General features: G+C 37.8%; 1 protein-coding gene across 10 annotated transcripts in view; it reads right to left on the reverse strand.

Moving 5' to 3' along the window:
• Positions 1–27,972, reverse strand: part of CHD9 (chromodomain helicase DNA binding protein 9) — a 204,044-nt gene that overhangs the window by 166,711 nt on the left and 9,361 nt on the right. For 6 of the 10 annotated variants that reach the window (XM_030581909.1, XM_030581904.1, XM_030581908.1 and 3 more), the window contains exons 2-5: positions 27,477–27,677; positions 26,318–26,452; positions 25,704–25,794; positions 13,750–15,355 (exon numbers count right to left, since the gene is read on the reverse strand). In XM_030581909.1, coding sequence (XP_030437769.1) covers positions 13,750–15,189 — 1,440 coding nt within the window. In that variant the 5' untranslated portion in view covers positions 15,190–15,355; positions 25,704–25,794; positions 26,318–26,452; positions 27,477–27,677. Of the gene's footprint in view, positions 1–2,131; positions 2,157–8,179; positions 8,205–13,749; positions 15,356–21,535; positions 21,603–25,703; positions 25,795–26,317; positions 26,453–27,476; positions 27,678–27,972 lie in introns of those variants that run through there. The other 4 variants (XM_030581903.1, XM_030581901.1, XM_030581914.1 and 1 more) reach the window with 4 other exon arrangements.

A 27,972-nucleotide genomic window follows, 5' to 3' on the forward strand; every position in this document is an offset into this window, starting at 1 on the left:
ATTAGATAAAAACCTTCCTTTGCTCCGACGTCTGTATTCCCCTCCTTTAACACATGTAATCAGTCCATTAACAATAGTGGTGGCAGCATACTTCCATGAAAATGCTTACAAGTATAAAATTAAGTGTGCAATGGCCATATGCTCACTGAAAAATATGTATTTTACAGTATGTCTACATTTGTTTTTATGTGGAACACAGTTACAATAGTGCAAGTCTACTTTTCTTTGGACTGACAGTGCTTAAAAATTAATATGAAATCTAAACATATTAAAACCTTTTCTGTTTTGTTAGTTAATAAAATCAATAAGACCACCAAAATAGCTTAATAAATATTAGGCAATCTGAGATCCTAAAATTGTGAAATGGAAAATTATTTAAGTCAAAACTAAAAGTTCTTTTTATCAAATTCTAGTATACTTTTGTAAAAAAAATTCCCTAAAAAGGTAAAACACATACAATTCCTCATACATTTCCAGCATCTCAGACTACAGTGGATAGGTTTGAAAATCCATAGTACAATTCCATTTGTGTAAATATTTTCAAAGTTAAAAAAAATGATATTAGTAAACCAAAACTTTCTAAAGGATTTAATGCTCTTTGTTATTAAGGTACACAGGCTGAACTTATTACAACGGATGTTACACCATCTTATGAAGTCCTAAAACATTACAAAAGTAATGCAGTGGGAGAATTCAACAAAATTTGCACTAACTCAGTTAAAGCACTTCAATGCAATAAGAATAAAATACAAAGTGATATTGATTGATGATTGTGGAAACACTGTTTGACCTATAATAAAATATGCACAATTGAAGGCTATAAAATTTATGGTTAAAGATAATATTGCATTGTTCTTGCTGTAATTAAATTATAGCACCTACAGAAAATACATCATGACCATAAAACATTCTAGATTATACCAGCTTTTAAACTGCACATGACTAAGTGTTAGTGACCATGGCATATTTTAAAAACTAATGTATATTGAAATAAAATATACACAAGTAAGACTGCTGTGAATATATTTCATTTGAAATGAGCATTTTCAAATGATAAACCACATTAAGTTCCTCTATTTTCCCTAACTTAAAAATCAAATTTAAAAGTTAAATCCAAACCTATACCTACTTAATGAGGTTTTTCCCCCTAAATTACAGGCTTCATCTAATAGATGCAGTTAATAAAACGCTTTATTAAAAAAAAATCAGTCTGACATGGTATTTTTTCCATCCACCCTCACAAAACTATTAAAACTTGAGAAAATAATCAAGCCAACTGGTAGTCTTCTCAATATTCAAAATTAGCATATTCACTTACCACCTATGGAAAAAAGTCTCTAGAAAAATACATTGTAATTCTATAGCTCATTTAAATAATATATAAGGAGGGCACACAGACCCCCTACCCAAATCTACTCCAATTTCAAAGAGAAATGGGCTTCTGAGAGCAGGATATTGAGACACATGATATTCTACTCTCACTTCATTATTTTGCAAGAGAAACTCATAAAACAAGCTTCTCTTGGACAATACATTCTACGTAACTATAAAACAAAGAATTAAACATTGGGCATTTCAGCTACAATCTTATTAGTTTTAATATAGTATATTGTAATATCTGACAACAGAAAACCTGAAGTATCTTCATAAATTTCACTCACTATTCAATAAGGGAAAATTTTATTAGATATTTATTTAAAAACTGTAAATGGTTATCTTTCTGTCAGAATGTGTTTCATGGTTCTTTTGCAATGAGTATTAGATAACCAGTTTATTTTTGAAGAAAACAAAAGTCTGCCCTGGTAAAGAGAAATCAGAATCAGTATTATGCATCTATGTTCAGATTGCACATACACTGTATATTGTGTAAAAATATTTTCATAACATTTGGTTTTGCTAGTTTCATTCCAAAGTTCACGGCAAGGCTGACAAGGTATAGGTAAGGTGAAGTGCTTTGTTCTCAAACTGAGCTAAATGTTCAGTAGGCCTCAAAACCTTTGCTCTAATTATGTCCGTTTCAAGACACTGTATTGTAACTGATGTCTCATTCAAAGATTGAGTATTCTTAAAAGAGTCTGAAGCATATAACAGTAATAAGACTTAGCAGCAGGAAGAATTTCGTTAGACCTACTGTTCAGTTTGGCTTGGATCCTACATGCTCCTCACATTCTGGACTAATCCATGAATTTCTTGCAACTCCACCCCCCTTTTCCTGGAATCCACTTCCTGTTCACCCTTCACCTTAAGTATGCACACTGGAGGCCAATAGCCTGAAAGCTACTGTTAACAGCTCTGGTTTTTGTTACTCATTCTCCTGGCAGGGAGCTCAGAGCTCTGCTTCCTTTGCAGTACAGTATGCAGAGTAATAACTAGGATCATATTTCACCGCTGTCTGCCATTCCATGCATCTCCAGGTTATAGAGGCTTTTTGCTAAGACAAAACTGATGGAAGCGACCAAAAAACAGCCACTATGGACTGTCTCTCATGACCTTAAAACTAGTATGTTTACTAAAAATGATCAAAATCTTAAGAAAACACCTATATTTCATCTTAGCTGATCAAACCACTACGTAGCCTAAATGTGCACATACAGTATGTATCAGATCTACAACAACATTTACGAACAGCAAGATTTTTTTTAAAGAATGCTGAGGTAAAAGAAATGCAAACAAACACAAGCAGAGAATGAAATAATGAAGTAGCAAACACAAAAACAAAAATGAACTATGCTGCACCAAAAATACTTTCATTTTTTAATGTCAGGTCACAAACTGAAATGGTAAGCAAGGTGAAGGACAAAGTTAAGGGCAATTTTGTTAAACATTTTTCCCTAACATGAAAAACAATCTGTCACTTTCCTCAGACACTGTTCGGCTTGTTGCCCCAAATTAAAGAGTGTATTAAAAAAAAAAAGTGCATTGGTAAGAGGAATCTAAAATTGCAAAATAATAGTGACTGTACATTTAGCCATATGTCTTCTAACATTTATAATGCTTATATAGGCATATATTTGACATGGTTACTTCAATTTGGAAATACAAAGTTGACAATTAGAGAATAGATTGCTCACCTATTTTCCGCCTGCCACACCCTCTAAATTAAATTTCCACTTAAAAGTAGTATGACCATTTATATTACTTGTCTTGTTTACATACCAGGCTTACCACATGGTATCGCAGCTCTGGAAAGTGTTTCATTTTTATTTTTAAATAAAGAAGTTTCATACTTTTGCAACACTGGCAACCCAGCCCTGGTAACTGAATTCCTCTATTTATCAATAGAACAGTATGTCACAATCAGTAGCAATGCCAGTTTCCTCATGACAGATATGACAGTATCCTGCACTACTCTGGGTAAACCTTACAGAATTAAGTTAAACCTTACTGAATTAAAGTTTAATGCCTTTAGTGTCCATTGTATTGAAAACACAAATATTTGTGTACTACTGTGAGACTGTATGGAACTTGATGAGTAGGAGCATTGCCAGCAGATCGAAGGAAGTGATTATTCCCCTCTATTTGGCACTGGTGAGGCCACATCTGGAGTACTGCGTCCAGTTTTGGGCCCCCCACTACTGAAAGGATTTGGACAAATTGGAGAGAGTCCAGCAGAGGGCAACAAAAATGATCAGGGGGCTGTGGCACATGACTTACGAGAAGAGGCTGAGGGAATTGGGCTTCTTTAATCTACAGGAGAGAGAGTGAGGGCGGATACGATAGCAGCCTTCAACTACCTGAAGGGGGGTTCCAAAGAGGATGGAGCTTAGGAAAAACTATTTCATTAGGAGGGTAGTGAAGCACTGGAATGGGTTATCTAGGGAGGTCACGGAATCTCCATCCTTAGAGGTATTTAAGGCCTGGCTTGACAAAGCCCTGGTTGGGATGATTTAGTTGGTATTGGTCCTGCTTTGAGCAGGGGTTGGACTAGATGACCTCCTGAGGTCTCTTCCAACCCTAATATTCTATGATTCAGCAGGAGGAACAAGGATTAATGCAATCTGAGGGAGATAATGTGAACTTCAAAGGACTAGACTGAACAATATAGCCAATAATTGATCTTTTGGAACAAAATGGGTTAAGTGGAATTCATAGGAAGTACTAGGGCGGAGGGGACTGCAAACCGCAATGGTGTCAGCCTTTTAAGCTTTGCCCTGAGAGGGGGACCGCTTGTTTGCTGATCACCTGTTACAACAGGACAGCTGAAAGACCCAATCTGTCTGTTGGTCCCTGGAGAATCTAAAGAAAGGATTTTTAGATATCTAGCCTGGCTTTAAACAGGATCAGGACTTCCAGTTGACAGAGGACCCCAATCCTTAGGGAAAGGTTGGAAGGACTGACACATGCCAGATTCCATGTTGAAGAAAATGGGGGTGATCTTTGGTAAAATGTATTAGCAGCCATATAGGTTCTTTTATTGTTTTTGATGTGTTTTCTATAATGCTTTTGCCTTAAGAATAAACAGGCTTGCACAGGAAGTGCTGTAGGGTAACATAACTATTGGCAATAGCACTGTGTGCCATTGCTGAGGGGAAAAATGTGAAGCAAACCTTCTTAAACAGATTGACTTTTCTGGAGAGTTCACAGCATCATCAGGGAGCTGTGCAACCTGAAAATACCCTGGTCAGGAGGGAGACAAATGTGAGACTCTGCCCAAGCGAGGTGACAGACAGGGAGCCAGAAGCCTGCGAGGGGTGCCCTTGATAGACTATACACCGGTGAGGTAGGGGAAGGACAGGAGATTTGTGACACCTCATATACTGAAAAACTTAATTTGGATTAACCATCTCTGTGCGCAGAGAGGGTATTTAATCCATTCTCATTTAAAATCAACCCTTGGCTCATCTACAAAGACCAAAATGTGACAAGGTAAAAATATCAGTTGATACATATTGCATACAGTTTTGCAAACCCCAAACTATTAAATTTATGACTCAGGTCCCAACAAATCATGGGACTGAATTAAAAACCCTATGCGAATGTTAAAAAGCAATAAATGTTGGCAGCTTTTTTATTTGCCTTTTGAGGGTACACTCACAATGTTTTCAAGATTTTCTTTTCAACTGAGGGAACTAAAAACTCGCTTTAAAAACAAAATCAGAGATTCTCACATAAATCACAGGACTGCAGTAGCTAGATTACGAAAAATACCAAATATTTCCAAACTTGTCATAAAACCAGAGTTTGCTGGCTGTGCAGCATTGCCAAAGGAGCACTTTATAAGTCCGTAAGAAACAGTTTTTTTAAAGAGTATTTATCCTCGGACATAAAACTTTGAAAAACAGGCAACTGTTGTTTTACAGAGGTAGTTCAGAAACACATAAGCAAACACACACACACATACTTTATTAAGACAGTTCCTTAGGGTTAATTGTTCTGCATGTCAAAATGTAGGTCTGCAATTAAAAACTTACACAAAAGACAAGGACTTTCTAACTCAGAGGACTGATAGCAGCATATGGACTTTTTCAGTAATAGGGTGGGTGTCTTGAACCTCTCTAAACAATGATTTAAAGCAGAGGTTCTCCACCTTCTTCTTTCCAAGGACCCTCCAACATGCTATAAAAACTCCACTGCCCACCTACGTCACAACTGTTTTTCTATACATAAAAAAGCCAGGGCTAACATTAGTGGGTAGCAAGAATGGCAATTGACTGGGGCCCCATGCCTCAGGCTTTGGCTTCAGCCCCGGGTGGTGGGGCTCAGCGCCCTGGGCTCAGCGCCATGCAATGGGGCTTCAGCTTTCTGCCCTGGGCCCCAGAGAGTCTAATGCTGGCCCTGGTTGGTGGACCCCTTGAAATCTGCTCATGGGTCCCCAGGTTGAGAACCACTGATTTAAAACACTTCTCTTTGAAGCCCATTTGGTAGCCTATCTGAAAAGGTTTGGTTGCTTCAGTCCAAGTTCTTGGTAGATAGATGTACACATTAACAAAAGCCATAGTCACTACTGGCACCCCTGCTGGATTTAGCACATATGAAGTTGGAACTAGAGGTGGTCTCTCTATAACTTAAAGGAATATTGCCCTTAGGTAGCTATCATATGCATTATTAAAAGGGACTCAAGTCCACAGGATTCTCAATAGGGTATTGTGGCAAACTCAGGACAATTAGCTACCAGGAGAGGGGTAGTAATTAGTCCCAGAGAGGTTAAAAGGCCTCTCCCTATCCATTGAGGGGAGATAGCCATGGAGAAACAAGGTTCAGCTGGAACAGGGGTTACCAGGGAACTAATTAGCTTCACCTGGCCCCAATTGCTGGGGACCTTTTTAAACTCTCCCTGGCAGGGAAGCAGGGGGGAAGAGAGAAGAAGAGTAGCTGTCAGTGAGTAGGTGCAGCAGGATTCTGAAACTCTTCCTGCAAGACAGGTTGCACTCTCCCCAGAAGGAGAGAAAAATCTGATCAAGGGACTGACTGAGACGGGATTGGCCAGACCCTGTGCGACCAGGAAGGGCTTTTACTTTGTTCAAGCCTGTGGCTCCAAGGCGGCAAGGGACTGAGCCAGCAGAGGAGAAGCAGGTACTTTGCCACAGTATCTACAGAAACCATTAAATTAAAAAAAATAAATTTTAAACATAACAAAATGTGAATGCTATTGTAGTTATTGCCACAATAGCAAATTGGTCATCTGTCTATTAAAATCTGCTGACTTCTTCCAATCAATAGATAGTACAGATTGTCAGATGGATACAGAATAGTTTGAAATGATACAGTAAAGGCTCTACTATCCAGCACTCAATTTACCAGCATTTCTATATCTCTGAATACTAATCTTCAGTCTAGTAACCGGGACTAGCAGGGCCAGCTCCAGGCAACAGCTTAGCAAGCAGGTGCTTGGGGCGGCCACGCTGGAGAGGGATGGCATGTCCAGGTATTCAGTGGAGGGTCCCTCGCTCCCGCTCAGAGCGAAAGACCTCCAGCTGAATTGCCGCAGATTGCTTTTTTGTGGGGGGAAGGGGGGAATGCTTGGGGCAGCAAAATCCCTGTAGCCAGCCCTGGGGACTAGTATACTGCCCAGCATGTTATTCAACTGCACATTCTGCATTCTACTTTTATGCAAAAGAGGCAGAAGACAAGCAAGCAAGCTGGTATTAGGGATTTATTCAAAAAAGCAGCTTCCAGGGTGTGTCACAGGGTCATTACAAATTCAGCCCAATCTCCTACACCTTCTACATCTACCATGATAATTGTTGTTGATAATGACGACACCGAGGCACCTCAAGATCCTGAAGTGTCTTAAATTATGTTCAGTATAGTTTTAGTGTGAAGTGTATTTTTAGTGATCTGGGTATACACCAGGCACCATGCATAGTGATATGTAGTGTCGTAAGATAACTACTGTATAGAAAACTTCATACACCTAAGTGCTTCAAGAGACCAACCACTCTGCAGGGCAGTACTACTACTGGATTGGGGAGTACCTGTACCCTATTTTATACTTTATTCATTTTATTGTATTCTAGTTCCTTGACAATTAGTATTCCAATGGTAAAAAATATATAAAAATAATTCAGTTAACCAGAATATTCAATTAACCAGTACCCCCCATTTCCCCAACATGTCGGATACCAGAGCTTTTATTGTAGTTTACTTCCTATTTGACTGCTTAATCAGGACAAACAATGAAACACTTGAAGCTAGACTAAATAAATCTTATTTTCATAAACTGTTTTATTGCACTGGGAGTTTAATGTAGCACATTTCTTTACAGTAAAGAATAGCCTGAAGACTGCTGGACACCATTTTTTTTCACCAGTTTATTCATTGTGGTTCAAATATTTTTCTTGATGCACAGTAAACAGGGTGTGCATTGAGGAGGGTCACAGCTGCCAATATGGCAAGATCAAATTGATTTTTTTTCAAGACCTCATCTATACTGGGAAAAGATATTATGCTTGAAACACGTTAAACAATGTGGTAAACACAATTTTGAATTAATGGACAAGGAAAGTCATGTTTAAAAATGCATCAGCTGATGGTGGTTAACCATATTGTTTAATACAACTGTCCTTCATCCACACTGAAGGCAATTTTTTAACATCATGTTATCAAACATATTTTCTAATACTATTTTTTTTCTAGTACAGATACTGCCCCAAGCATTATTCTTATGGATACAGTATAACAGGTAAACGCTTTCTTCTGCAAAGTATGAAAGGTAACTGAAGAATCCAACAACCCTTACCCCTCACTTTTTCTTGGCCTGACTCACTCTCAAAATCCTCTAGTTAGACTCCATGGCACACAGGGACCTGTAACACCTGTAACACTGGTCACTCATATCCATCCCAACCTGTGCAAGACAGAACCTCAGTGTTTTTGGTGTGTTCTTGCCCCTAAAAAAGTGCGAGAGGAAGTTCATTATTTTTATAAAGTAAATTAGATTTATTTTTTTTAAAAGAAAAAAGGAACCAGAATCTCCTACACATAAGAAGCAATTCCATAGCATGACAATACTTCATGTCTAATTTTTTACACTTTGAATACGATCAACAGGAAGGAACACATTAATGCACAGAGGGTATCACTGTGAACGTGGGATCGCAGGATTAAAAGGGCACACAGGATGCAAAATTTTGTTGCAGTAGTTTGAGCTGGAAATTCCCGGTCACACAAAAAGAGATTACCTGTGCAAGGTCTCTGTCCCTCAACTGCAGGCAATCAGGTAAAGAGTTAGACTGCATGCTCTATCTTTTAATAGATTTGGGTTATTTCAGAGGCCACTGAGAGCACCTTTTCCCCCTACCAAAGAGATTCCCTGTAACTGGAAGGCTTCAACTCACTGAGTTCCTCTAATATGAGAACAGATTAGATATCAAGGTAATAGGTGCCTTGTAAATACCTGAAATAGGTAAGTACTACATCAATATTTTTCAAAATCCCTCTCAATCCTAGTGGTACAGAGAAGCCCCACAAGTGTCTAACCTTATAGGGTAAAATTCACACATGGTAAAGAGGGCTAGCATATGGCAATCTTAATGACTTCATCTACATAGTAGATAGCCCAGGCCTACTATGCACAGGAATCTGTACTTCCTGCACACTGCAAAGAGAGTTTCTGTTAGGGTGGCAGAGAGAGACTACAAGGGGGTAGACTAGAGGACAAGCCAAGGAATCTGTAGTTAAAGAATTTCAGTGGCCCCAAAACCCACTACAATCGCACAAAGTGGTTATTCTAATTTACAAGTTGTAATAGTGGCTTAGGAGAGGGCCAGGGTCAGAGCCTTATGTCTAGATGAGGACAGGGGATGGACTTCACTTTCCAACTCTCCTTTACTAAATCCACATAAAGCTTGCTTATTTCAAGTTCTATGGACCTGTCAGATACTCTTTTGTGATTTCAAGGTAAAGTGCCGTGGAACTGCTTAGTTAATACAGTCTTCACTACAGTAATAAAACTCTCTCGGTACCAATTAAAACACTGCTCCCTCTCAAATACTCAGTAGTGAAGAAGAATCACCATTCAACCTTACGACTGCTCTTGTGCCGTCCCTCTTTTCAAGGAGTACAGACAGCAATAACCAAAATAAGACACAGTTTAACGTGTAGTTTTATTTTAAGCGTCAAACTAATAATCTTGAAGTAAATTAGTGTTTTATTGTGGGAGCTCCCACAAAAAGTAAATTACAAGAGAGATGTATATGCATTCCTTAAGTAAATATATTTTCCTCCTTCCATGTTAAATAATTAAATGCAAAAGAAACCTGTGTTAAGATAATGCATTTAACACAACAAAGTAAGGAACTGAAAGTGTTATACAACAAACCTCATGCTCATCAGTCACTAAGCTCCTGAGGTTAAAAAACAAAACTTCCCTTACGGGCATGTCACTGCATAGTTGTCTGTTATGTAGACTTGCTCCTTCTTCTGAAATACTGGCCATCACTGGGAAACCACATAGCTGACTAAACAGATCACAGGTCTGTTCGAGTATAGCACTTTCCTATGTTCCCAAATCAAGCCATCCTAATTTGCTTGACTACTTATAGTGTACACGCATCATATTTTTATGTCCAGACAAGTTAAAATTGGCATAGGATTTTTCACTTCCTTACTTTTCTGATTTAATTTCATAACAGTGCTGGAATGTAGGGTTTTTTAACATTTAATTTATTTTCTCTCTTTTTAAAGAGGAAAAAAAGATTGCTTATGGCTAATAATGTTAATCAAAATTTTCAAACAAACAAAGATGCCTAAGGCTGATATGGTCAAAGGTAAATAGTGGCTGGGGAGAAGTAAATAGTGGTGCCTCCTACGAATCTGTACTGGCACCAGTGCAGTTCTACATATTCATAAATGATCTGGAAAAAGGGGTAAACAACAAGATGGCAAAATTGGAAGCCTATACAAACTTACTCAAGATAGTTAAATCCAAACCAGACTTCAAAGAGTTACCAGGGGATCTCATGAAACTGGGTGATTAGCAACAAAACAGCACATGAAATTTAATGCTGATAAATGCAAAGTAGTAGGGATTATGTTTTCTATGCACATTGGAAAACAATCCCCACTACTGTTACCACTCAACAAAGATCCTGGAGTCACTGTGGATAGTTCTCTGAAAATATCTGCTCAATGTGCAAAGGCAGTCAAAAAAAAAAAAAGCAGCTAATAGAAGGTTAGGAACCATTAGGAAAGGAATCAAAAGAAAAAAAATATAACGATGCCACTATATCAATCCATAATAAACTCACAGCTCCAATACTGCATGCAGTTCTGGTCACCCCTTCTCAACAAAGATAAATTAGAACTGGAAAAGCTATAGATAAGGGCAACAAAAATGACAGAGTATGGAAAAGCTTCCATATGAGGAGAAATTAAAAGGACAGACTTTTCAGCTTGGAAAAGAGAGGGGATAGAATACAGGTCTACAAAATCATGAACGTGGAGGAAGTGAACAAAGGAGTATTATTTACTCCTTCACGTAACACAAGAACCAGGGATTATCAAATGAAATTAATAGGCAGCAGGTTTAAAAAGAACATACGAAAGTACTTCTTTACCCAATGCACAATTGACTTGTGGAACTCATTGCCAGGGGATGTTGTGGAAGTCAAAACTATAATGAGGTTCAAAAACAAAACTAGGTAAGTTCATGGAGGATAGATCATCAATGACTATAAGCCAAGATGGTCAGGGATGCAATCCCATGCTCTGGGTGTCCCTAGCCTCTCACTGCCAGAAGCTGGAAGTGGACAACAGGGGATGGATTGTTCAATGATTGCTTGTTCTGTTCATTCCGTATGAAGCATCTGGCTATGGCCACTCCTGGATGACAGGACACTGGGCTAGATGGACCATTGGTCTGACCTAGTATGGCCATTCTTACACTGACAATCAGCAGAGAATTAAAAGGATAGTAGTATTCTGAATGCCAATCACCACAGTTTTATGGAAAGTGAGTGTCAAACTTTTTTTTAAGGAGATTACAAGTTTGGTTTATCACGGTAACTGTGTTAACACTACATGCCATTCTGATAACATTACATTATGCACAAAACCAATGCAGCACATATTCAATGGATTAAGAATTTGTTAACTAAAAGATTGCAAAAAAGTTACTGTAAATAGGGAATCATCATCTAAAGTGGGTGTTTCTACTAGAGTCTTGCAGGGATCTGTTCTCAGCCTTATACTAGTCAACATCTTGAATATAAAATATTATGGTAAAATATCTGCAGAAGATACAAAACTTGATAAAGTGGTAAATGATAAGGACAGGTCAGTTACATAGACTGACTTGGACTGCTTGGTAAGGTGAACTCATTTGAACAACATATCTTTTAATATAGCCAAAAGCAAGGTCATACATTTAAAAACCAAAGAATGTAGGTCACACTTATAAGATGGAGAACTGTATCCTGGAAAAACAGGGATTCTTAAAAGGACTTGAGAAGAGGGGTAAGGGATTATGGTAGGTAACCAGCTGAACATAAGCTCCTAGTGCAATGCTGTAGCTAAAGGAGCAAATGGGATTCTTGAATGTATAAGTAGGCAAATATCAAGTAGGATTAAGGAAGTGGTATCACTTGTATATATGGCATTAGTGAAACCATTACTGGAATGAAAAAGGATGTTAAATGTTCAAAAAAATGTTAAATTGGAAAGCTTTAAGAAGAGAGCTACAAGAATGATTTAAGGTGTGCAAAACATGCCTTATATGGAGAAATTAAAGCTCAATCTATAGTATATCCATGAGAAGGTGCAGAGGTGACTTGATCACAGTCTACAAGCAGCTATAGGAGGAAGGGATTTCTGATAGTACAGAGAAAGGCATAAGGAGATTAAACAGTTGCAAGCTGAACGTAGTCCTAGATAAATTCAAACTAGAAATAAGAACACACAAAAAACCCAGTGACGATAATTAACTTTTGGACCAACATACATGGTGAGGCAGTGGTTCACCACCAGTAAGACTGAATATCTTTCTAAAAGGTATGCAGTAGCTGAAAGAGAACTTGTGGGCTTGATGCAGAAGTTATTGGGTGTGGTGTAGGCCTGTGTTACGCAGGAGTTCAGACTAGATCATAGTGGTTCCTTCTGACCTTACGAATCTGAGTTTAAATGGCTCACAGCCTTTCAAGATCACACCTCTGAGTTCAATGGGGTGAGGTGAGTGCACACCTTTGGTGCTACAAGCTAGAGCGTGGAGTTTTCTAAAACGTTGGGTTAACAGGACAGCATTGCACTGATTTACATGAATTCAGATCTTTCTTATCCTGGTTTTCTGTGTTTGTTTTACTGGAATGGATAACTTGAGAACTAGTAAATGTTTGAAATCACAAGAACAAAGAAGCTGACTAAAATCAAAGATGGAAATGATTTTTACTCAGTAATTTTCATCGAACACGTATTTAACATAAGCACACAACTGACAAACAGGTGAAAATGAAGATCACTTTAAAAAAGACTCAACACAGCCACTCATTCAATTAAGAGCTAAGAAAGCTAATCCACTTCTCGTGTCCTCCACAGAAACTATCAGCAACAAAAGGCAACAACACAGGATTTAGCATTTCTGGTATTGAAAGGTTAAGTAAAACAAGGAGTTTTTTTCTTAGTTCTTCAGGCTTTTAATGAAGCAGCATTTTTTTCCATTCTCCTAAAATTCAACAAGCATTACAGCTTTAAGGACAGCTCCTTGTCTTTCTACTCACTCAACATAGTCAAATACTTACCTAGTAGGGAACATATACAACTCTGGCTACACTGTAGGTAGTAAAGTAAAAACCTGCATTATACTGTGAGAAAAATAGCCCCTCAGACTCTTAAAGCTATACTTCAATCTCTTTTATTAAAACTAAACTACATATAACTTCTTGAAGTGTATTTGTACCTAGTACACATTAGTAAATTCTTACCGCAGCAAAAATAAGATGTAGACCGCAGCAGTTACACATAAGGTTCTTAGTTCCAGGCCAATACTGTAGTAGTATTTCTAAAACTAATTCTGTATTAACCATTTTAGTACTTAAGAAAGCTAAATTAGAGAGATTTATCCATTTAGATAGGAGTATGAAATGTAAGTGTTCAGTGTAACAACCAATGTTTATATTTAGGGTTTGTTTTTTTCTAGGGATATAGGCTGTAATTTCTTTTCAAGGATAGAAGAGTTACTTTTTCTTTACTAATAAATGATCAACAACAGATCAGAGATTTTAGAGTTACCTGTGGACAAAGAATGAATACTTAGCAACATGATTAAAGTTCACTGGAGCAATTACGCCACACCCTCCCAAAAAAAGGGCTACATACCTGCCCTTGCAAGACTACACGATTTCTGTCTTGTAGATGCCGATTAGAAACTGAAGAATGCCAGGGATGCATCTGACTTTGAGACTGTGTCCGAGCATTATCGGATGACTGTGTTATTTGCTGTGGGGTAATATGGTGGTTTAGGTCATGGTCTAATATGTGGCTTGAAGTGTCCTGAACAAATGCTGAATCATCAAATTGGGGTAGGAGGTCTTCCTGAAGGAGGTCCTCTGGATCAAGTCCTGCAAATGGTTCAGCTTGAGACTCAACTTGATGAAGTAAGTTCTCATCCAAAGATGAAAAACCATTGCTTTCTATAGGATCACCGAAATGGCTTATCTGAGAAGCAGAACCCGTAGAGGCTGGAAAATTAATGTTCACAGGAGAGAGTTTTGAACTACTGAAGCTGCCCTGAGGATGTGCTGAATGCAACATTTGGAAACTATTTGAATTCAAAGGTGTGTTAGGATTCAAGAGGTGCTCGGTGGTTTCTTGCTTGGTCCCTGTTTGAGATGTAAAGGCATCACTTCCAGTATAATCAGATAAAGGTTGTGTTTGTTGGCTAGTAGAAAGAGCGGTAGAAGACTGTAGAAGGCTGGTAGGAGAAATGTGGCTATTAGAGTAAGAATATGGAGAAGGAAACTGCTGTGTATTATTAACTGAGCAAGGAGTCATAGCTGGAGATTGTCCATCAAAGTTTCCTTCTTGATTCCCACAAAAATGTATTGAAGCACTGGCATTTTGAGAAAACTGTTGAACAGAGAGAGGCTGCTGTGAAGTTGATGGATTAGCAATTTGAGGTGAATGGGTAACACTGACTCTGCGTGAAGCAGATACGTTAACCTCCATAAAGTTTTTTGGTGGATTCAGAGCGTCTTGCCCTGCATTGTTGTTGTTTCTGCTTTGTTGCGACTGTAGTGAGGCACACTGATGCTGTTGTTCGTTGGCCTGAAATAAGGCAAAGTCATGGTGTGCTACAAAACTTTTACTTTGCTGCATAGACTGAGAATGTCCTTGGTGAAAAGGGGACCCATTTTGATTTGGAACAGTTGTGGTAGTTTGATGACCCCACATAGGACTACCATCAGCCACATCAGGAAACATTCCATTGGATTGGCTTTGTGGATGGATTGGTGAGCAATTAAATTGAGAGCGTGGCGATAAAACACTGTCAGCTGGGCTGCTGAAAGCCTGATTGACTTGAAGTTTCAGTGAATCATACTGATTTAACTGCTCAAATTCGCTCATCTTTTGTTGAGTTTGAGTATCTTGCACATGGTTCAATGAGTCTATGTGCAAAGGCTCAAATTCTGCCCCCAAATTCAATTCATCAACAAGTGAAACAGGTCCAGGTTGTACAAAAGCATCATCCGACAAACCTTCCAACGTCTCGCTAAAAAGGTTGGCATCATCAAAAAAATCCATCATAGGATCAGTCATCTTGATACGTCAACACTGCTTCGTCTCTGAACTCCAAATGGAGTCAATTTAGCCTCTCTGCAGTGAGCAGCAACAGATTACTTCCAGTGGTCACCACATTATCCAATACATGTCAACAGCCATTAGTGCTTCTGAAGAAATGTATGTCTTAAACTGTACAAATATCCTAGGGAAAAAAGAATAAGAGCAATGACTTTAAACTTACTTTTCTGAAGTTTTGTTTTATTTAGTTTTCACTTCCTCCTCCTCTTGGTATTAGTCTGTCAATTTTACTTTATATTTATATAAACAGAAGTGAGCAATTAGACTCATTTTGACTTTTAAAAAAAACTACAATTTTTAGAAGCGAACACATGCATAATATGCACAATTACTGCACTTATACATGCAAACTGTGTGTAGGCAATTGTGAAAACCTGTTCCTTTGTATATAAATAAGAGGTGGGTAAACGGTAATTATTATTCAGCTGAACAGAACAAGTTACAAGAAACATTAAGTTATGTTTAGATTAATTTCATTAAAACCCACTTAACCAAGACACAGTAGAATCCACAAAGGCATAACTATTAAACAACTTTTACTGTATTTGGAATCAAAACTTTCTTTTCATGAGGTCAAATTCCCACTGAAATCAACAAATACAGAGCGCAATCACCACTGGCAGGATAGAACCCATAAAGAAAATCTTGGGGAGAGAGTATGTATATGCTATAGGAAAAAGAGCAACTCATCAAGCTTTAGAACAGAATTGGCTAGAAGTTAATTGGCAAAACTGAGCTAGTCACAAGGCCCCTGAAATACAACATATTTATATTTCTGTTCAACACAACATCCAATATGCAAGCTTCAATGAAAATATGTTCTATTACTGCTATAATGTGATAGTTTGACTTCCTAGATAATCAGAAAACTTAGTCTTCAAGAATCCTGAAGAAATCATTTTAAAATATGCATTGGTCTTCTAACAGTCTTTCCTGTCTCATACACAACAAACACTAACATTCAGATGGAAGAAAAAAATTTAACTCTTGAAATCCACCATTGCTAAAACTTATCCATGCTCCTCCAAAGCTCTCTCCTCCAGTGACTGACTCCCTGGATATGACCTCTGCATAGCAAGTTTTGTGGTCTTCCTAGGGACATCCTAGAAGGTTGAAAATATTTTCCTTCTGGACAGAGCCCTATAGTGTGTGTAGGTATCAAAGAAGTCTGAACAGGAACTGATACCAAATACACGAAATGATGGAAATGAGCCATAAAAGGCTTCTCCCCCATTCATTCAAAACTGTATATGTATTTTGTTTACTATTTAAATACGGCCTGTGAGCCAAATCAAGCCTGTCTAACATTTCGGTCTGGCTTCCTCTGCCCCCTCACGACCTCCGGGCCGCGAAAGATCCCATGACACAGCAGGGCACGCAGGCATGCTGCCACTCCCAGAAGCAGCCAGTTGCTGCTGGCATGTCTCTGCATGCCCCTGGTTGTGGGGGGGGCAGGGGGACAGAGGAGAGAGACAGCTCCATGCGCTGCCCCTGCCCCCAGCACTGTTCTCACAGCTCCCATTGGCTGGAAACTGGCCAATGGGAGCTGCAGGGGCAGTGCTTGCGGGTGCAGGCAGCACAGAGACCCGCTGCATCCCTCTCTCCAAGGGGCACACAGAGACATGCCAGCAGCAGCCGGCCAGGAGCCGCCTGTGGTAAGCACCTTCCAGCCAAAGCCTGCACTTCGCACCCCCACCCGCATCCCAACCCCAGTTCAGAACCCCCTCCTGCACCCAAACTCCCTCCCAGACCCCGCAAGCCCTCCATTAATAGAGTAGAAATGTGCAGCCCATGACGACTTACCAAAATTCATGGAGTGGCCCCCCTGTGAAAATTATTGCCCAGCCGATTTAAAATCAGGTTATTTAAACTTCCAAGTTGCCAGAAATATTTGTCAATAATTGCAATTACAGTCACTGTTCTGCTCTAATGCTGGTTAATCAGACAGATCTGTCCATTTGACAGGATTAAAAGCATAAGACAAGACAATTCTGATGGTGTCGTCAATATCAAACAGCTCTCTTTTAGTGATATGACAGCCAACATTTGGAGCCAGATCAAGATATATTTTGGAGTTTTCTTGATTTTGGAGTTTTTCTTTATCACAAAGTGATGCTAAGAAAGAATAAGTTGACATGCCTTCAAATTCTGATGCGTTCAATACATTAAAAATCGCTCTGCAGTGTTTTGAAGGACAAGAAGAAAATGAGGCAGTGCACCATTCTGCAAACTGAACACCTCAAAATCATAATTCAATGTTATAAACTGTTCAACCCACAATTATTTTGTAAATTAGGGTTTGTACTGCTACATGGACCTTACATATCTGAGGTACTTCACTATTTCTAGCTGGTCTACTTCTTTAGGCAATGTCAACATCAGCAAGCCCTAATCATGCATTTCCCCACATAAATAAAAAGAACATGCAAGGAACCAGAACATCTTCAAAAAATAAGTGGAAAGGAAAAGGGAAATAAAGGTGGGACTATGTTCTCTTCATCATTTTAATCAGTTGTGCTTTGGAAGAAAAGCTAAATATACTTTCCTCTACCATAGGAGTCAGCAACCTTCAGAAGTGGTGTGCCAAGTCTTCATTTATTCACTCTATTTAAGGTTTTGCGTGCCAGTAATATATATTTTAATGTTTTTAGAAGGTGTCTTTCTCTAAGTCTATAATATATAACTAAACTATTTTTGTATGTAAAGTAAATAAGGTTTTTAAAAGATTTAAGAAGCTTCATTTAAAATAAATTAAAATGCAGAGCCCCCCGCACTGGTGGCCAGAAACCGGGCAGTGTGAGTGCCACTGAAAATCAGCTTGCAAGCTGCCTTCGGCACGTGTGCCATACGTTGCCTACCCCTGCTCTACCAGATTTCACATCACTTATACTAACAGAAAAATGTAGCACACACTTCAGTATTTTGAAGTGAAAAATTATAAAGATTGATGTTTCTCTTCATTTGTGATAAGCAAAATGTGTAATAAACAGCATATTTTTAAAAGCATTGCTAGTAGTCATATTTCCCACTTTAATAGGCATATAGCATAAAACAAATTGTATCGTCCCCTTTGACCAAGGAGGAGGAGAAGACACTAAAGCAGGAGAACATAATCAAGTCTGATTAAGTATAACGTACAAGTACTGTAGCTAGTGGTAAATAGGTCTAGTTCAGAGGAGACCCATTAAATCAATGGGCAGGCTTACTATATTTTATTAGCTGTCTGTCCATCAAGGACTCTTATGTTTAAAAAAAAATAAAATCAGTTTTAAATGCCTGCACAAGTGAAAATGTTTTAAACGAAAATATATCCCTCTGATTTCCAATTATTATCTAGGCAAGTACTAAATTCCCCTTTAAAAAGAGAGGGAATGAAGAAAAAAAGTGAAGTCCATTGTTTACAAATGAATGTCAGACCACAGATCAGAGTGAAAATACAAAATATTGTAGTAAGTATTACTTGCACATACATAGTTCTTTTGTATTTCCACAAATCTCAAACAACTATCTTTCATCAATTGGATGAGTGGGCACAAATTGTCCCCCCAGGTCACATACGTAGTTGACAGTTCTGATGTTCTCCACTTACACCAATATTTTGTCTACCTGAATGCTTAAACACTATGCACCTTTGAGGAAGAAACTGTGTAAGACTCCATGGTAGAGCCCACAAAAAGCTGTAACTGTAGTTAGATAAAGCTAGCCATGGTTTGTGCTAAATATATTAAAAAAATCTACCATCCACCATGTTCAATTTAGCACAAATGCAAATTTGTTTGGAAAGTTTAATGATATTCTGCTTTGGAACACTACCATTCACACAAAGGCCTTGGCTACACTGGCGCTTTACAGCGCTGCAACTTTCTCGCTCAGGGGTGTGAAAAAAACACTCCCCTGAGTGCTGCAAGATACAGCGCTGTAAAGCGCCAGTGTAAACAGTGCCGCAGCGCTGGGAGCGCGGCTCCCAGCGCTGCAAGCTAAACCCCATGAGGATGTGGAGTACGTGCAGCACTGGAAGAGCTCTCTCCCAGCGCTGGCGCTGTGACTACACTCGCACTTAAGTTTCAAGTGTAGCCATACCCTAAGACATTTTCCAAACTTGTTTTGGTGTCTGTGCAAACCAAACTGTTTTGCCAACCTTCTCCTGCTGTCAGAAACATGTGGCTACTGATATAACTGCAGCACTGTGTTAGCACTACTTAGCCTGTTTTAGCTGTCTGTCTCCCTCCCTGCTAACAAGGTAGTGAGTTAGGAAACACTGCCGACCTGTTACAGATAAGTTACATGGAAATTGTAAAAGGAAGGAGTTTAGAAATCTAATCTTCATATTTAGGGCTGTATGCCCGGGTTAACAAATAGAGAGATTCTGCAAGATCAAGTGGGACGCAAGTTTCATAGCCAAGCAGCCCTTATGGAAGATGTCCTTCTAGCATAACCTCATATTAAACAGAGTACGGAGTCTAGCCTTCAGCATGTCAAATGCAGTAATAGCTTGAACAGGCAGAATGTGTAAGATACAGTTAGAATGAATTGATACCTGTTCTTTTATCTCCAAGTTGCTTTACTTTAACTTTTTCTTCCATTTTGGCAAAACTATATGTTTACTGCACCATATGATCACTCAGTGTTTTGAAAGAAAATAACTTCCAGATTTAAGGCAACTTGAATTCGGTGAGGCTTCCAGATCAAATCTAATTTGCCACCCTTATGCATATTCAGATGTAAAATTTTGTGACAAAGTAAAATTTTATCTGGAAGCCTCACTGAATTCCATGACTTGATAGGTTTTAATTCTTATCCATAATGGTGCATTATTGCACAAGGTTTAATATTAATTTGAAGAAAAAAACCAAATCTTATCACAAGTTTCAGATAGCAAGGTACTTTTATAAAGTTGAGGTTTTTCTGTTTTGGACACTTAAACATTAATGAACTGCCTGTATGAAGCCACTGGTACAAGTGGTGACCAGCCAAGAAGATGAATACATTCTTGGGTTTTTTTTTTGTTGGTTTTTTTTTTAAGAGATCATTACCTCGTACTAGCTAGTATAATGTACATTTGATAAATTCATCATTTCAGGTTTCTCACAACTATGTTTCATTTTTTAAATCAAGAAGTGGCATTTTAATTCAAATTAATCTAAAATAGTTCCAGAATTTTTTTCAGTGTAAGCAATACAATACAAATACAATGAGCAATGTGTGTCCTGTTCTTACTTGATTTCTCTCATTTCTTGCAATCTCACAAGCTTGGTATTTAGGACTTAGTTCCATGGGGAAACTAACCAGCACAGCCATTCCAGAATAATTCTGAGTGGATACTCTGTTCTGAAACAAATGCAACTTTATTCCAGAATTACTCCACTTTGCCTAAAATGACTAACCAGGACACTATCTGCAATAACCCGTCTTTTCTCATGAAACACGCTTTGATTCTATGATTGGACATCTTCAGTCATGACATCACACCTGAAATGTAATTTGTAAATTCTCTGTGATGGGAACCACCTCCCACCCTTACTTTTTTGTCTCAATCACTGGCCATTCAACAAAGTACCTAACCTTTAATCTATTCAGGTTTTAGTAATGCATAAGAGATCTACTTCAAATCAGAGATTAAACCCTCAGATTAAAAAAAAAAAAAAAGGCTCCTTCAAATAGGTCCTAAAGTGAGCAGAAAAATATCTTAGGTGGGGGTGGCGATGCCATAAATTTCTGCACAACCTGAGCTTCCATTTAAAATCAATTGAGTGTGTTAACCCTTAGTTGTCAAGAAAATAAAACCACTACAAAATTTTCCCATTAAAAACAGAGTACAAAGCAATGCAGTGCTGTTCCTCTCAGCCTGTCCACAGTCCCTCTGCAGCACTTGGCCATATTTTCACTGCAGTTTAGGTTAGTTTTCACTGCTGATTTTCAGAACCATTTGATCAGCAATAAAACTGGTAATGAGGAGGACAGTTTCAGTCTGCTGCTTGTAAAGAAAGCTGTGCGCAGTAAGAGGTGGCAAATATCAAAACAAAGCAGTAGGATCCAGACTAGACTGAAGTTGTGGTAAAGTAACAGTTCTTCACACGCATACCTCACAGAGAAGAGAAGGAAGGGCTAACGCAGAGATAGGGTACACTTTCTTCATTACATCAGTCAAAGGGGTTAGTGGTTAGGATTCAAATGACTCATACCCCAACTAGTCAGAAGCTATGAAAAGCTAGACATCCTAAGCAGGGTATATGGATGGCTGGAAATCTGGTAGAAAAACAGTGACTACCATTTTCCCAGCAGTTGTGGAAGCTTGGCTTTTTACCTGGCATTGCCCCTGATCAGTCTTTGGTTGGTATGTGTAGCTCTCTGATTTAAGTGTCCTGTAAATTCTGTAAGAAAGTGTGTGAGAAAGGATGGGATTAAGGATTAATGGAATGAATTAGCAAAGAAATAGACATAAAAGCTAGAGAGGCTGTTGGGGGAAGGCGCGGTGGCAGGAAATAGAATGAAGAGGAAAACAGTGGTGAAATACGGGAAAAAAGAAAAAGAAAAAAAAGAGAAAAGATGGGGGGAGGGGAGAATGAAAAAAGAGTGAAACCAAGAAGGAAAAGAGTGTAAAAAGGCAAGAGGCAGGATGTTATGCTTTTAAACATTTATTAAATGGAAAGTTGATGGACAGCGTCACAATTAAATACAGGACACTATACAGACTATACAGGACACTATACAGACTTTTTTTTTAGATAAAAAAAGTAAAACAAGTTTATTTAATTAAAAAGAGAGAGATTTTCAGTGAATTCAAGGATAAGGGATAATAAAGACTACGGAGCAGTTAGATTTCTTTAACTGAAGAGGCAGTGGGTTTTGGGGACAAAGGAGCTATTATTCTTCCTGATTAGTAGGCTCAGTCCTTTGGCTAGTAGATGTCAAGTAAACATTCAGCTCAATATCCAAACACAATGTCATCACTTTTGTCTATTGTAAATAAATCACTGCTCCACACTGAGAGGGCAGATTGTTGAAAAGTACAACCACTTCCTGCCAGAAGTGATAAAACCTCAATCATCAGTGACTGCTTTCATGTGGAAATTTGAGACATCCACTTTAGGGTTAGTGTCCATTCAGAAGGCCAAAGAGGGTTAAAAAAAGAAAGCTCAGTTACGGACATGATGCAACAAAATTCAAAATGCTTGTAAAAGATGGGAGTTGGTTTATTTCTCTAAGACTATAAAAGATCACATTAAGGAAAAGTTTATATATTATACACAAAATACATATGCACCTTTACCTGTCTAGCAGGGAGGGAACTTCTTGACTCATTCTATTCTAATTGCAAAGAAATTTGACCCTGATCCATTCAACTCTTGAAAGTTTTTACAAAAAACAGGATTCTAGCTCTAAATTCAGAGAAAGCCTTTCTGCATATAGAAAAAAATTCATTTCATTGTGATGAGCAAATGTGGCAGTAGTGGAAACCAGGCGGAAAGCATGATAGCAGAAGAGCTGAAGTTGACTGGGGGGGAAAGAATAAAAAGTTAATTTTCTTAGACTTAAGAATTGTCCTACAAAACAGTAGAAGAGACTTGCTTCTAACTGGGCAGAGGTTTGCCAAAGAAAGTGCAGAGGTATTCTTGTTATATCTTACTAAGTTAAATGACACATTTTCATGTGCTATGTACGTTCTTGATTACCAAATCCCTTTGTCCAGTGGTTCTCAACTGTGGTCCCCAGACCCTGGGAGTCAGAAGGCTATATCTAAGATTTCCACACAGGTCCACACCTCTATTAGAAATTTTTTAAGGGGTCCACAAATGAATGAAGGTTGAGAACCACTGCCTTAGCCACTGGTTGGACAAAAAGCATACAATACCAGAGATGTAGACAATAGCAAAGATGAATCTAAATTATATGTGCAGGAATAAACTGATATTTTAAAAGCTTTTGTGGTTTTCTCTTGCATAATAGAACTAAATCCAGACATTCTCTCTCCAGGAACAGAGCTCATTCACATTCTTATTTTTTGTTATTTTCATCTTAGTTAAGGTTCTCTTCATTTGAAGAACTAGAATTTTAAGTTATTGCTCTTTTGTTTCCAGAGAAAAATTATGCTAACATGGACTGAAGGTTGAGTGTATATACAGGTATTGTACACTTACAAAAAAACAACCGGGATGGCATAACTGTCCCTGAAACATATTCTACACCATGGAAATTCAGAGTTAAAATGAAATCTTATGCTAAGATGTGTTAATATGTTGTTAATGTGTTAAGGTACAGAAATGCAGTTAGGTTATCCCACTGCTAGATAAACTCTGCCCTGCTACAACACCATGCAATAACCATATATTATGACTAAAGCATTTTATCATCTGTAGTCAGACAGATTCAACTGATTTTTCCCCCCTTCATGACATAATTACAGGGCAAAGTTAGGTTACTTGGTTATCCCACCTCTGCATTTCCATACTTTAAGACTAAATTGAAAATGTCCAGATATACATTAACACAGGTTTTTCTCCATTTATAATGCGTACTTTGGAATATTACATCATCCTTATATCACATATACAAAGATTAAGCGAATATACAATTTGTGTGTGGGAATTTACTTTTTAATTAAAAATTTCAGATATGAACACTGAATTCAAACCCCAAAAGAAAAATGTTTACATGGGATATTTCCTGTAATATGAAGAATGAAAGAATCAACCTTAATGCTTTAAAATAAATTAATTCATTAATTTAAGAAAAAAAGAAAAAAAAAAGGTAACTTTTAGGAACATTCACCAGGATGCCGTGGCTGCTTTATGCTTCTATGGAGCAGCACAAAGTAGTCAAAGTGTGCTGGCTAGTTGAGATGGATTTACAACTCCCTGCAGCACAAAGCATACCCTGCACATCACACCCAAAGTCACTGCTCCATCCTGCACTCCTCACAACCCCCTGTACTCTGAAGCCCTAGTTTTTCCCTTCTGCCCTATTTTCTCTGCTGACATCATCTGGTGCAACAGGTAGCTTTTTGACAGCAAAATTTAGGATTAATGATAAATGTCTGACATTCTTCATAACTTAGCTTCAGTCCGCAGAGACTGACAGATGATATCGTACTTCAGATAATTACACAAAAAATGGCCTTTTGGAAAGAGGACACATCTTTTATTACTCTCAATGTGAGTAAAGCTAAGCTTCCCAAAACAGGGAAGATAGTGACCCCTAATAGCAGAGAGGGCCACTATCTTTTCTGCTGAGTGCAGCTTGACCTCAGTCCAACTGAGAAAAATCAGACATGGCAGTAATTTTAAGATGGCACTTTATGGAATTCTCTGTAGCAGATCATTTGTCAGCCTCTGCTGAACAAGAAACTTTTGGTTACGAAGAATATGGCAAAAAATTACTATTAATCCAAAAACTATCCCTTCAAATGCAATCTATGAAGCATACACACATTTTAGTTTTAGCTAGAATGGAAGTTGAAGATGTGTTACTGACATCATTAGGGATAAAAGAGCTTTGAGGCCAGTTGCTACAGTTCTTACAGAACCTATTTTAAAATAAATTTTAACTCAAATTAATGGATTTATTTGTAAATTCTCAGAACATTATTGTATATTCAAAAAGTGCTGAAATATTGGGGAGTATATACACAGTATTATATATACACTAAGGGGTAGAATCACTGCTACTTAATTCAGCCTCAAACATGGAGTTGCAAATGGTGCCTTCATAATATGCTGAAAAGTTGTGTGTGTTCTTTTTAAATCCAGTATAACATGACCAGTCTCTTACATATGAAAATGGTGGATGTTTGTTTAGAGAAAAACAACAAAAATTGAATATGGGTATCCATTTGAAAAGCATCTCAGATTCTCTCTAAAGTTGGATATTTTACTATTATATGCAGGTGTATGCTGCTTAATAAGTGAATGAAAATATGCATGCAGTATGTTTCAGATGATATTTGTTCAAAGCATTAAAGAGTGTATCAAAATAAAAACAAAGACTCATGAAGTTCTCAGTCTTTCCCTCTTTGCCTGGAGGATGAAAGTGTATAAAAGACCTCTTCTGTTGAATAGAATCTCCATCCACCTGAAAACTCTACATTGAAAATGCACACTATTTTCCCAGAGTAAGAATAGGTTTATTTTATACTCCATAAAAGTAGTCTTATAGATCAACTTTTGAATATATACATAAACTTAATCATTCAGTTCCTCTAGCTCTAAAAATCATCAACATGGGGTAGCCGAGTTAAGATACTGATACTTGTTAAGAGATTATTCTGTTCCTAAAATGTGCTTTTATTAGTCAAAATAGGATCAAAATTACAAGCTAATACAAACTCTTAGATGACGCTATGACGTTAACTTTCTGAGTAACTCAGAAGAATCTGCAAAATAAATTGTTGAAAGTGAAATGTTCCTACTGAATTTTTTTCATTCTGTAAGATACTTGACAAAATGACAAAAGTCAAAAATCAGAAGAATCCTTACCCATGAATTAAGAGTGCATATCCTTTGTGAAGAGTCAAGTAACTCAGGGTGATGCCTACCCCAAAATAGGTAGCTCATTATCATTAGCGACCTGAAAGTAAAACACAGTAACAAAAGACCAATCACAATCACACTTCAAGGTCATATCTTAGCATCTGATAATTCAGCTACTGAATACATCTATGGCACAGATCACTTGGGAAACATGAGAATCTCCATGTATTCATAAATATGGAAGATTTTTAAAGCAATTTTGCAAATTTCTGTTTGCTCACTTACCTAAGATAAGTTTGTTTGTTTTTATTTTATTTTTTTAATATGACTGGAAAACGACAAATTGAAAGGTAGAAGGACCATCACTGCAATAGAGATGTAGACAGATTGTGTGCTGGAATTTTAAAATTTTTATAACTGTTTATAAGTACTGAATATAAAAAGTATGATAATTTTCAAGACTGAACAAAACGTGTTTAAACTTGCCATTACTTATACATTAAACTATTCAGCTGACAGCAGAAGGGGAAGCCAAAGGTTGCTGTGATTACACACCAGGGCTTAACAGATGTATTTGCCAATATGAAGTAATATTGCTGAATTGGGGGAAGTGCACTTACTCGACAGTCATGCTCCAATCCCCCATTGGACATAGCGGGGAGTGGAGCCCACAGAGCCTAGAAGAGGCACCAAATGTGCAAACACACTGCAGGGAAGGGGAGGGGTGAGGGGAGAAGTAAAAGCTTCTGGGATCCCTGGAAGAGAGAAAAAACAATGAAGCATACCATCCCCCTTCCCCAATGCTGCGTCGGAAGGAAAAGGGGGGAAAATAAGTGGATTTGCATTCTATATCAATATGCTTTAATAGATTTCCTCATACAAAAACATGATTCTTTTCCTAGGCAGATAGAGTGGCCTTAAATTCTGTTAAATACAAGCCTTCTCAGGAAAGTTTCTCAGGAGATCTTTCATTAACGTACACTCACAAATTTATTAGTGAAGCAGTGTTCTTAATTTTACATGGAAAATGAGTTGTATCTTCCAAACAATGCACAACACAGTTATCAGGATAACTGTTTGCCATAAGCTGGTAACTTCATGTTAAAACTGTATTTAGTACACACTCTTGATATACATGCTGCAATATCTGCCTTTCTTTTCTCGTTTAATAACTTTGTAAACTCATTCTAAAGTTGGTAGACTGAAGTATGCCTAGCCTACTTACAGGCTGTTTTACATTAGGAATTCTTGAACCCTAAAAATTGATTTCTAATTGATGCAAAAAGAGAAACTGGTTGTGTCTAAAACAGTTTGACACCCGTCTGAAACATCCTCTAACCTGTCCTCTACTGTCTTAGGTGATGTGTATGAATTTTGTACAAGAATATCCACAGAAGTTTCCTTTAGATTTTCTTCTTATACTGCGATTTCATATTACAACAGAAACAAATCTGAGATCCCCTCAGAGATTCAAAAACCTCTCTTCCCATCTGTCAATCAAGTTGAAAACCCATACTTCTAGAATTTAACAGTCAACTATTACTAAATATACAAAGAACTTTTCTGAATAATGAAGAGTTAATTGGTTAAGAAGTACTACGAACAGGCTAAATTATAGCATAAGGTTTTACAATACACAGATTAATGGTATTTTATTTTCAACGTTATTTAACTTAATCTGGAAAAAATAAATTATGATCTTGGAATCAAACACTGCCCGTCCCACTAGTTTACAAATTAAAAATATCACAATTACAGAAAACTGATTTCTCCACTTACCTACTGTGGCAAACATCAGCTTGCTTAAATGTTTTGTTATCTGAAACATAGCTGTCAATCACAAATTTTTCCTCAAACTGATTCTGTCAATAACTCAGACCCGGAAAAAGAGGATTCTCACTCCTCAAGCCAAGAGAGACCACTTGCTTGACCAGCCTCCGATATTAAGAGAACCATGGAGTATTTGTGGCTTTGAAGAATCTGGGTTAAAAAGAAAAAAGAAACATAAAAGATGAAGTAAGAAGAAAAATGAAGCATTATTAATCATTAAAAAGTGTTACCCATGCAAACAGATAGCTCAATGACAATTACACCAATACGTTCATAAAAATAAAATATCTATGCAAAACTACAGAAAGTTGCATGCACACAGCTTAGTCACAGTCAAAGAAAATATGGGATGCAGCCCATTCTCATATTTCTCGTTTATTTAAGCAGTATTTACTTTGTGATGTCAATTAGTTATTTTGCCAAACTTGTAAGTAGTCACATGATG

This window comes from Gopherus evgoodei, chromosome 12, assembly GCF_007399415.2.
Source record: "Gopherus evgoodei ecotype Sinaloan lineage chromosome 12, rGopEvg1_v1.p, whole genome shotgun sequence".
NCBI lineage: Eukaryota > Metazoa > Chordata > Testudines > Testudinidae > Gopherus > Gopherus evgoodei.